Here is a 12,435-nt window from a genome sequence, read left to right on the forward strand (position 1 = left end):
TGGCACACCCAGTATTATCTTAGCTCAGAAGTGGGGAGGTGGAAACAGTCACAGAGTGGTAGCTTTTAGTTAAAAGGAATGTTTTAGTTAGGGTGAGTATTTTAGTTAGGATGTTTAGTTAGGAATGTTTTAGTTAGGATAGAATTCTCAGGTAGACCTCTCAAATCTTAAATATTAATAATTTTACCACCACAGACCACATACAGATTTATCTGTGTTTAAAGTTAAACTAAATTTGTGTCTGCAGGGCTTTTTATGGAAAGACCATCACTTACTCTTCTAGAGCTCCAAACTACTGAACCCCTTTAGCCTCTGACACAATGGCACTATGCTTTTGGGTAATACTAGAGAGGTCAGAGGTACCTAGTAAAATTGACTTAATCTTGCTCAAGTCCAAACCACTTTGGCATTAATTGCAAGAGCAATCACAAGCCTGTCTGCAAAATACTTTTATCCATAAACTACATCTACACTTGTTATACTACAAGGTGTAAAATGTGCTCAGGTAGTGGCTACACTCCTGATATGGAATGTAAAATGCTGATGGGGAAAAACTATGCAAGTGTTTAAGTCTTTCTTAAATATTTGCTGCTTTTGAAAACTTTGTGTTTACTCAGAATGTTATTGGAGAAGTTGTTTATGAATCCAAGTATTTGCCAAAAAGACTCCTAACCCCCATTCTGCAGTTTCAGGAAAAAAATATTAATATAGCAGTACAATAAACACATGATTTCCTCTTAATTATTCCTTGCTAGTGTTCAGATTATGACTTATGCCAAAGAATATCAGGACAAAGGCAACACCCTGATTCAGGGCAGGTATATCAGAGGAACCAGTGGGATCCTAATGTTATTGAAAAGCAAAAGAAAGAGAAAGATCAGCATGAAGAAGAGAATGAAGAAGATGATGAAGAGCAGGAAGAAGAAGAGGTAAATATTGCTAATTTCTGAACAGTGTGAAGTATTATAATGTACTCTAGACAAAGCAGAACAAATTCTGACATTCTAAAATATCACCATACTACATTATTAATTACTTTTGCTCAACTTTAATCTTAACTCAGTTTCTGTTCTGCTTTAAGAGATGTGGGCTTATACTTAAATGGTAGGTTTAAATGACAGCAAATGGTGATTATTGTATAGCTTAACCTGGATTCAGTCTCTAACTCAGAAGTCGCTGAACTGTTTCTTGCCATAAGTTAAAAGGGTGTATCAGGAGAATGGTGACTCTATATTGTCTGTTTCTTGGTCTAAGCAAGTAAGAATTCTTAATTTCTGTTTATTGTAGCAAGTTTTACTAGTATTTGCAGGATACTATCTTGTTTTCTGGTTTTGGTGTTAGACTACTACAAATGCATTTTCTTTTTTTTTTTTTTTTTTTTCCATGAAGGTATTAATTTTGAATTCAGGTTGAATTGTTCTGGTTTATAATGCTGGCCAGAGATTTATCAATGCAAGTTCTAGGCACATTCTTCTCAATTTGCAGAAACTACCCTTCATCAGGATAGGATCACGGTCAGCAATCACTGGACTAATACTCATTGCAATACTCTGGAAAGCCATTTACCTTTCAGTAAAGACAAAAATCAGTTTAGCACATTATTTTATTTCTATATCTTGAAATATTTAACTTTTCATTCTGCAGACTGCAGAAGATCCACTTATGATGTCAGAATTTCTGCATCAATTAGTGCAGAGGCCTGAAGATATTCTTGAAAATGCAGAGGAAAGAGTTGGAACATATAAGGATATAATGCTTCATCCTTTAGAAGTAAGAAAAAACAAAATAATATGATTATGTGTAACAAAAGATTTTTAAAACTATCTGGCACTGTTTTCTTCTTTTTTGTTTGTTTGAGATTTACTGTGTGGAGGTGGGCATAAGGCATGCAACAACATATCCCCAAGTTCTGAAATTCATACTGAACTCAATGATACAAAGTTGTCACCTGTAGGTGGTGTTTCTACTCTGGAGTCAAGATAAAGTAATCCACTTTGAGTTTTAAAAGTGATAACATACTTGCCACCACAGATGCTTCCTAAATCTAGGAAGTTAAGTATTTGAAGAGCCCAGTGTATCATCACCATCACCAGAGTCCATTCTAGCATGCAATCCCATAAGAAATATGCTCTTTGCCTCCATTGCCTTCCACTCCAATAGATTCCCTTCATCACCTGCTTCATTGCCCGCAAATTTATATACACAATAATTACCCTATCAGTTTGCTTTATCACCTATTTCATTTCTGAAGCTGTGACATTGTTTTTTTCTTTCCTTATTGTGTTCAGGAAAGTTGGATTTACTATGTCTCTTCCCCCCCACCCCCCCCCAAACAGGTCCAAAGCAATAATTTGTTCTTTTCTTTTTTCTGGGTTTTTTTTTTTATCTCCTGGTACAAGCAACTGCTAAAGCCTCACGTTTGCTGCACACTTGACAATTACTGTTTATTTATTCCCTTCAATTTCCCTGTGGATTAGATCAACCTTTAGATAAAATTGTGTAAAAGTGGTATAAAGTTCTTGCTAGAGTAACAAACTTGCTGCTGCTGTGAAGGGGAAAGCAAAATATGTGATCTCTTTAATCATTATACAATCTCACATGGATTTCTCTTAAGCAAACTAATGGAAAGTTGTTTAGATTAAATTACTTCAGGATGTACACCCCAAACTTCAACACTTTCAACGTGTTCAACTAGTTGGTAGGCCTTACTTAGGCTTCACTAATGATGAATGTATTAGTGAACATACTTAGAGGTCCACTAATACATTAAAAGAACATAGGGGTCTATCATTGGCTCAGGTAGAGGTTGAGATGATGAAACTGGAAAAAAAAGCTTATAAGATGTGCAGTTTGCACTGAACTGGGATACGTAGAAAGAACTTTGGAGAACAGACTTTGATTTCTTGATTAGTTGTTAGGATGACATTTAGTAGAAGTACGTGTGAAATACTACAGTTAGGGAGGAAACCTAGTGAACAATTACAACATGTGAAATAATTGGCTAGACCTCAGCACTGCAGACAATCTGCAATCTGTGGGGTTTTAGCTGGTCATAAACCGAGTCAATAAATGTGATGCTATTGTACAAAAGCAAATATTATGGATGTACTAATAAGACCATTGTACCTAAGAGAAACACAAACTATTATCTTCTCTGTAGAAGAGTATTAGAAAGAAGTAATTAGTTATTATTTCTACCAAGGATAGGACAAATAATTTAATTTATAGTACAGAAGACTTAGACTAGATGCAAGGAAATGAATGCTGACCACAAGTGTAGTGAAGAACTGGAATAGATTGCCTACAAAGTTGTAAAGTCACTTTCACTAGGCTTTTTCAGGGCTGGGGTTAGACCAACATCTGTCAGTAATGGAATGAATGTTCTCAGTCCTCAGACAGAGATATTAACAACAGACAGGGGATGTCTATTTTAGTCTAATATCTTATTTACTAACAGGAAAATGGAAAATAAGAAAAATCAAATATATTGTTCAAATTTCACAGAAATTGAGAGTCAGGACCAAATGGAAACATTAGTCTCATGGTTGGCATTTCCAGGAAATCTGTTAATTGACAGTGTCACCATTTTCCAGCAGAGAATTAAGGTAGTTAGAGAGTTAGAAGTTGAATTTGTACACAAAATGTTACTGTATCTTGATTCTTTGTAGTTCTCTTGCATTTGAGCTAGCATATCTAATCTGTTTTCTGAACCCACTGTAACTACAATGTTTGAATTCTCTCTGTATTTATCCATCATCAAATAAAATTTTCTCTCCAGAAGATTTTATAAGTCATCAGTACAATGAATCTTGGTTTTGCTGAAGTCCACAGGAGTCCAGCCTTTGATATGTACAGGAACAGAATGAGCTTCAATGTCATTATCTGGTTAACTACACTCAATTGATGAGTATGTCTTTGTTCTTAAACAGGACTTGATGGCTGAACAGGATTGTCAATATCTTATTGAACTGGATGGAAATCAGCAACCAGATGATCTCTTTGTAGTAAGCTATGCACCAACTTAGTTAACCTCCACTAGAAAATGATTTCTCAGTTCTGTGGATTGTTTTCTTTATTAAGGTGTTGGCAAAATTTTAAGTTGTGTATAAAAATAATTTAATTGCTATTAGAAAACATGACGTTCAAAATGCTTGCTTTACGCAAGCTCAAGCAAATGCTCTATTAAAACAATTATAAGATTGATTGCACTGCTCCCAGGCTTACATATATGTTACATGACAATATTTTCAGGCAGGCTACAAACTCTTTTGTATTTTACCCATCTGGTTTTAGCACTTTATTTTGTGTATTAGTGTAAAATAACATTATTAACACGAGAAATTAAAACACTTTCAGTATATTTATAGAATTGGCTTATTTTGTGCTGGTGTCTAAAATAATGACAGAATTTTTATGAACTTTGATATTGTTTTACAGTGTAATAGAAGACACTTCATTCTTTTAACAATTCTGCTGAGTGTGTGTGTCTAGATTTTTAGTTTATAACATAGCAACTCATTCTCCCTATTAAAAAACTACAATGATGAAATTTGAAAATAAATAATCTTATCCTCTGCCTCAAAAATAAGTGTTGCTTCAAATCAGAACCCAAGGTATGGGGCTGAAAATGGAGTGAGAGATTGTCTTTGACAATGTAGGAAGTGAGATGCTCCAGCAGTTTCCACTCTGTTGTTTGAAACAAATTGAATCAATTCTAATTCTGTGAGTATTATTTCAATTTATGCTTAACTTTACTACCAAGAGTAGTCCTATGGGAAAAAAAACCACTAATTTTGCAGAGTTGGAATATAAAATTTCCTCATTTATGATCTGTTTGTGAACATTACAACAGAAAATTTATAGTAAAGGAGGTCAAGTTGTGTAATGATTCCAACCATTTTACCTATAAGTAAGGTAAAGGCCTATTATGAAACTAGTCCAACCATGACAAAATTTGCTTTTTCATTTCAAGAACACTTGCATTCAAGCAAGATTACATTCAAGAATTACTTCAATTAAATTTAATATAATCTGATTTTCATTGGCAGACACCTGCTTTAAGTATCTTTTTAAATAAATTACCCAAAGTTGTATTACTTCCAAGTGTGCATAATCTGATCTCCTAAAGAGACTTTCCTCCTTTTCAGATTGAAGCTTATCTAAATACTTCCACTGCTTTGTGGGAAAGATTCCTTTAGAAGGCTTGGGATTCACGGCATAATTAGGAGATATAAAGGCTGTGATTCAGCATTTTGCACTGCCTGTATCTACCCAGTGGCTTGTTAAAACTCAGCTCAATAACTAGCATGACTCCAAGCTAGAAACTGGGCCTTAGTGTATATGTAGCCATTATATAAATAATGTTACAATTTTTAAAATACTTTGAGGGTCCTTTCAGATCACAAAAGCAGTTTTGATTGGTACTAACTCAAGAGTTATTTTCCCTTCAGTCAGTGGCAGTTCGACTTCAATCTCTGGGTGTTCGAAATGGAGCTCCTATAACCAGACTTGAAAGTCAGCAAGAAGAAATGCTGGAGGGACTGGAAAATGTAAGTGTGCTTTTCTAAAATGTGATTGATTGCAATAATTATGAAAATATTTTTTATTTTCTGCTGTAAGCTTACATTATAACATTTTTGTTTCGCAGCAACCAGTTTGTTTTACCATGTACTAGGGGTAATTTTTGAGCTTTGACTTTCCAGAAATGTGAATTTAAGCTAGTTCTGGGACTGAAATCCAGTTAAAAGAATATGAAAAGAAAAAAGTCTGTCATTAAAAAAAGAAGTTAGATTATTACAATAAAATTTTGAACAAAATGTTTTAGCAATAGAGGAACAATTAATTCCTTACAAGAAAATAAAGAAACTTTAGCCAAAGGATAACAATCTCAGCAGCTCACTCTTAGCTCAGTTTTTACTCTTTTCCTGAATGAGAAACAGCATGCTAATACAAATCTAGCAACATTCTGCATAGCTGAAATCACATACATTGTTTCTCCTGTAATTAATTAGAAACATGACAAGTTAGTGCTGAATTTTGCTGAATCATGACGGTTATAATTTGTGTCCCTTCCAAATAAAACTGAAGTGTTTGCATAAATGTCTTCACCTATATTCACTTGCAGTCATCTTTCCTATTTCTTAAACAAAACTTTGAATGTATTAACAGTACTGTAACTGGGAGACCCCCGCTATACATTTTCAGATAAACACCCCCCTCTTCACTTTTCTGTTTTCTCAGTCCCTGACAAATTAACAAGTGAAGGACTTTCTGTGTCAGAGGTCATCTGTATTTATTCTTTTGTTAGCCTGTGTGTTTGTGTTAGTCTGTGTGTAAGCTTTTAGCATCCACAGTATTTGGGACAAAGAGTTCTGCACTTGAACTGGACATTATATACAGAATTGCTTCCCTTTGTGTTGAACCTGCCACCTTTTAGCTCAGTCTCCTCTAGTTGTTGATATGCAAAAGTCAGTAAATAGTTTTGTTCTCTGTATCTGCCCTGTAATAACTCATGATTTCACACTTCTGTTCTTATGTAGCTGTCTTGTTCTTGGACTGAAGAGTTCCAGTCTACTTAATCTTATTTCTTCTTATATGAAAATCTTTCTGTGTGATTGATCAGTCATATTACATTTTTCTGAAACTTTTCCAATTCTGCTGTGTACTTCTTGAGACTAGGGTAGCAGAATGCACATAGCAGTAAAGATGAGGGTAGGATTTATACAATAAAAAAACCCAAACCCTTTATGTTCTAGTCTCTCTTTGCGAAACATTCCTAACATTCAGGTTGGTTTTCTGACTGCTCTTGGGCATTGACCAGATCTTTTCATGGAAGTATGTATTATAGCTCTAAGATCTATTTCTGAGTAGTGAGAATCAATAACACCTCATCATTTTCTGTGTAAAATTGCTATTTTAATGCCCTAGATTCCTAGATTCTGAAGGTCCTTCTGCAGTTCTTCACAGACAGCACTTGTCTGTACTATTCTGAATAATTTTAGAGTCACCATAAACTTTATGGTTCACTCACTATTCAGCTCCTGTAAAAGGCCTATTAAACTTACTCCTATCACATGATATTTCTGCATGCCTAAAAGAGATCTTTTGGGCTTGCTATTCCCCCACACAGATTGTGGTCCTTTCTTCATCCCCTTTAGAAGAAATTTTGGCCATTTTCTGTCATCTTCAATAAATGGCTGATTTGTGCCTCTTTATTGTTTTAAACTTCCGAAAATAAATGAAAACTACAGGAACTATTTTTATTAAATAAAATTGAAAACCTAAATAGTTTCTCCTTAAAATTGTCCTACAATTCTGAAATATGTGATTTTTTTAAAAAGATTCTAAAAAGCATGATGTGGTTTTCTTTTCAGGTTTGCTTATTTTCCAATCAAACATTTCAAAAAAGGCAGAGAACAAGGCATATGTAGCTTCAGACGAAAATTACACATGCTGTTATTGCTGTTTTAATAAACAGGATGAACTTTTCCGGGTTCTGTCATCTTGCAAACTAATAGCACACAGATATCGATGGCGTAGAAGCAGGTGGGGACAAGCATGTCCTGTGGCTCTAAAGGAAGGTGATATTGTAATGGGAAACCCAGACTTGGCTGTCAGGTTAGCAGAATTTGACACTTTTTTATTTCTATTTTATAAGGTAACTGACTATATCTGTCAGCTTCTTTTCTGTTTTAAGTTTTCTAGGTAAAATGTATGTACTGTCATCCCCAGAGGCATTGAAAACATTTATGTTGAATCCACGGCCTTACCTGTTGCCACCAATGCCACTTCCTCCTTGTAAAGTACTAGTATTTGGTCCTTCATTCTCTGGAAGAACAACTATTTGTAACCTAATTGCACACACATATAAAGGAAAGGTAGGTTTATAAATGTCTTATGTAACAAGGATGTCAGCTGTGGCTTGGGAATCCATTAAGCACATTCTTATTCCTGTTGTGTTATTAACATACACATTGCAAACATGGATTACAGGGGAAACAGAGTAATTTAGTGCAATTCATTTATATAAAAGTAACTAAATTTAAAAAAATATTTTTAATTTACCCTCTATGTAAGACAAATATTTATGTGTCAGTTATTTGTCTTGGCATAAGAATATTATGAATAACTTTTGTATCTAAGGTACTTAAACATAAATGCAAATTAGAAATTATTTTTTCCACAAAAATACCTGCACTTGAATTATATCTACATTTTTCTGAAATCTGCAGAGCTTTTCCAAATTCATTTCATTGTATAGAAGTTGGATCAGATGCTATATTTCTCTTCTGTGATATTTTTATTTTTTCAAATCATTTCACTAGGTTCTTGACATGGCCAAACTCATTCAACCCCATATGGAAGAATCAAGAAAAGAAACAATTGAGCAAGTGCAAAGGGATACAGTAGAAAAAGCTATAACAGCAGTGAAAAATAGGTTGGAGTTAGAAAACCAGTCAAGAGAACCAGGTGAGTGAGGTGTTCCATGGTCTTTGAAGCTATCTTATTTGCTTTAGGTTATTTAACTGAAGCAACTGCTGTCACTTTGACTTTAAAATATTACAGAAGCTGTTAACAGTTGTTGTGCATTAAATATGAACTAAAAGAACATGCAGTGAAGGGAATAGCTGAGTAGAATTCAGTAATTTTGATCTTATATATAAATCCTGTGAAGCTGAGGGCCATGAGTATGTGAGAAAGAGTTTTCTGAGCTATTTTTGAAAGAAGAAATTGGTTTTGACTGATACTGGTTGGAAACTTTCCATTTGAATGACTTTCTGACAAGTTAAATCTCTGCAAAATTGAAATTTTCTTCAAGAAAGCAGCTTGTCAGCTAGCCTGATGTGAACCCACAATCTACAGATTTTTCACTTTGGAGCAGCCTTCAAAGTATGTTGTTTCAGATGGCACATTCACAAGACTCTCCAGTTCTGGTCACATTTGGACTTCTTAAGCTGCCCAGGTTTTTGCAGCTTGATGAATTCAGAAAATATTTTTAAAAGGTGAAAATGACATGTTCTTTTAATATCTTTTAAACAAAATTTGAATTTTCTTTTTGCAGGAAATTTTGTGGGTTTTTTTCAAAATTATTTATTTTGAAATGAAAATTTTCCATTTAATTGGAACTGCCTTTTCCAGTTAGCTCTAGTTATGGTTCAAATGGACAATCAGGCCATTTTGCCTTATTCAACTAAGCAAGGAATCACCATATTTGACTTACTCATGGGTAGATACATATCTAACAAGAAGTCAGTATATTCTCCTGGTGCTGCAAAACATAGAGGCTGACAGTGATACAAAAACCATTGATGTTGCAGTAAGAGTAATGGTGAACTATGATATCAAAAATAAAAATATTAAACAGTGTTATGTTCCAGATTCCTGGCTATGTAAATACTTTAGAGGACAGGTATGTGAAATCATATTAGGATGAATGAGAACTTAATCCTAGTTAATAACCTTGGAGAGCTCAAGCAATTTTATTGCAAAACAGAACTACAGACAGATGAAGGATGTAAATTGTCATAGAAAGTAACAAAGCTTCAGAAGGGGAAAATATTTTTGGAGCTTGAATCTAGATCTAGCAGTAACTATCCCAGAAAGTATTTCCTATTCCTAAAGAAATTATTTAGTTAATTACCTTGTAAATTCTACCTTTTGAGAGAACTACAGAGAATCATTAAAAATTATGCAGAATACATATATCAATTTAATTAGGTAAATGGCCCCCTGACTGTCCTGAGTGCTCCCAAGTCCTGTTCAGGGATAGACAGTGAGGCTATGAAACTCCGCTGAAGTCCGCAGAGTTTCTGTCTACCGTCAGAGCAGGTCAGGAAATTGAAGCAGTTGGTGCTAAGGACTCAACATCCATGTCATGCAGAGAGGACTTTCAGACTAGCTGTATTGTGATCTCATGGGCTGAACACTTAATGGTTTCAGCATAGTAAACGTGCATCTGGAAGCAATCAGTTAGTTTGCATGTTCCAAGACTGCTTTGCCATGTGTACCAAAGCATGGGAAGGATCAGGAGAGTCACTTAAAACATAGTGTTCTGATTCAAACTGAAAGGGCAACATTGACATGCTCAGAGGGTCCCAGTCTGTTAATGTGCTCAGATAACATCCAGCTCAAACAGATTGGCATTCCGTAATTACAGAAAGTAAATATGGCATTTTTTCCAAATTATACTCTTCACATAGTAGATATTGCAGTTGCTTAAAATGGTTCTTCACCAAATTTTATCAAATTAATATGTAAACTGTGAACTAACTCGGAGTGTTAGTTAGTGTAAAAAAATTTTTTTTAAACAATTACAGTCCATTGTGTCAGCAATTAATAACAAAATATCAATCCAATATGAACATTTTGTACATCTTAGGGAATGCAGGCTTCTTGATTGTTGACATACTGTCTTAATCTAGGATTTGTACTGATTTTTAAATTAATCCGGTCAACCTTTTGATTTAGGAATCAAGGAGAAATCAAATCAAAGGAAATTCTCAGGTGCTGCAGGTGCCTGATTGTTCTAGTTCACAAATGTCATTCCATTCATATTGAAACAATATTTCACTTACTGGTAGAAAATACTGTGTAGTTAAAAAGGGTTTTTTTGTAATGAAAGAGCAAACCCAGATCTTAAAACTTATCTTTATGAAATTCTTTCTCACTATGATTGTGTAATATTGCTTAAAACAACTGCTGCACTATAATTATGAAGTGGCTGGATTTAATTGCCTAGCAGTTATTCCTGACTAGAGGAAATGAGTATTTCAGAATTTTGTGAAGTGCTTTAAAAAATCTATATTGTTAGGAATGTCAGAGATAACTGCTGACCACCCAGAAGTTCAAGCGATGGTAGAAGAAGCCATAAAAAGTGCATCAGCCTCCGAAGTTACACTGTCACCTGAAATATATGCTGAAGTATTGGAGAGAGCTATTGCAGAGGTAAAACTACAAGTACTATATAGCAAATAACTTTTTTTTTCTAAGAGCAACCTGTAACAGTTTATACATTGTCAATATATGTTCTTAATTTTTCTGTTTAAAAGAACAGTTTAGTTTATATCACATAGTCTGACAGCTTACATAGGATTGAGGAGAGACTGAGCAAGATCATGAAAGGCAAATCTATTGAGGACTGCTATATATATATATACACAAATTATTTCTGTCTTGCAAAGTACCTGGGCTACAAATTCTTAAAGGCTGGGAAAATTGTCTGAGGGAAGTATCACTGTATGCTTGCCCTATTCTTATACTGTTAGTCACTATTAAAGAGCTCAACACCAGATACAAGTGTTTGAAAAGGATTATATATGAAGGTTTAGCCAAAATCTTGAATTGTTTTGAATTTGTTCACTGGTTTGTAACTACTGAAACTGCAATCTAAATTCTTTATAAGCAACCTTAAAAAATCACTGGCACATTAATCTTTTTTTGTTTAAAATGTTTTTATTTCTCTCAGACATATAAAGTTATAAATGTCTTACTTTTTACTGACATGAAATTACGATAGGGCAAAATCGTAACATTCAGAAAATAATTTTATATTCTGTAGACTTTTTGAACAGCTCACAGACTATCTTAGTCTTTTTATGTTACTGAACCTGACATTTTATAACAGCTTATGAAGAAGAACAAAGACAGGTTTCCTGGTGCTCCAGAAAAAGGAGGATGGGTAGTGGATAACTACCCTCTGTCAGTAGATCACTGGTCAGCTTTATCAAAAAAAGGACTTTTACCTGACACGGTTGTCTGTCTGAAGGATACAGAAAAAGATGGTTAGTAAATGAACAGTAATGAAACTTAATATTTTCTTTTTTCTGTGTTGATATCTGTATATAAAGCACACTTACAAGAAAAACTAGTAGCTGTGTTCCACTTACAAAGTTTCAGAGGTCTAGAGAAGGGAGAATCCAGTGAATCAACAAGGGTACCCCAAATTTCTTACAATTTGGATTAAGGGAATTACACAGAATTGAAAACAGGAATGCTTCACAAGCAGTAAAGACAATTCCTCCTATTTATAATCCTATTTACAGTTTCCTCCTATTTACAATCAGCAGTAAATACCACTGGACTCTTGCAGTTTCCGACTTTTGTATTCTGTGTCTGGCTGGCCACTAGCTTGCAATGTGGCTCTTAGTCGAATTTCCCTGCCTGTGCATTGGCTTCCCCACTTGCAAAATCAGGTTATAGATATGAACTAGGTATGAACTTTCTCTGCTTGAGAGAAAAGAGGGGGAGAAATACCGGTATGCAGGTGTATCCTCTTCCCCATCCTGGGGCCAAAAGAAGTTGATCAACTTCTTATCCAGACTGATACAATAGCTTAGCACCCATGAATTCGGAGGAAGGGATTTTTACTTTGTTGTTTCCAGCAGAAAGGAAGGTTGGTACCAGGCATGAAAAACTGAACAGATTCCTACACCGTTA

General features: G+C 34.6%; 1 protein-coding gene across 1 annotated transcript in view; it reads left to right on the forward strand.

The window, feature by feature from the left end:
- Positions 1-12,435, forward strand: part of AK9 (adenylate kinase 9) — a 72,297-nt gene that overhangs the window by 12,636 nt on the left and 47,226 nt on the right. The window contains exons 6-14 of the mRNA XM_075707721.1: positions 756-929; positions 1,645-1,770; positions 3,930-4,004; positions 5,451-5,549; positions 7,478-7,617; positions 7,697-7,877; positions 8,325-8,469; positions 10,811-10,944; positions 11,624-11,780. Coding sequence (XP_075563836.1) covers positions 756-929; positions 1,645-1,770; positions 3,930-4,004; positions 5,451-5,549; positions 7,478-7,617; positions 7,697-7,877; positions 8,325-8,469; positions 10,811-10,944; positions 11,624-11,780 — 1,231 coding nt within the window. The remainder of the gene's footprint in view (positions 1-755; positions 930-1,644; positions 1,771-3,929; positions 4,005-5,450; positions 5,550-7,477; positions 7,618-7,696; positions 7,878-8,324; positions 8,470-10,810; positions 10,945-11,623; positions 11,781-12,435) is intronic.

Source organism: Pelecanus crispus, chromosome 3, assembly GCF_030463565.1.
Source record: "Pelecanus crispus isolate bPelCri1 chromosome 3, bPelCri1.pri, whole genome shotgun sequence".
In the NCBI taxonomy this organism is placed as follows: Eukaryota; Metazoa; Chordata; class Aves; order Pelecaniformes; family Pelecanidae; genus Pelecanus; species Pelecanus crispus.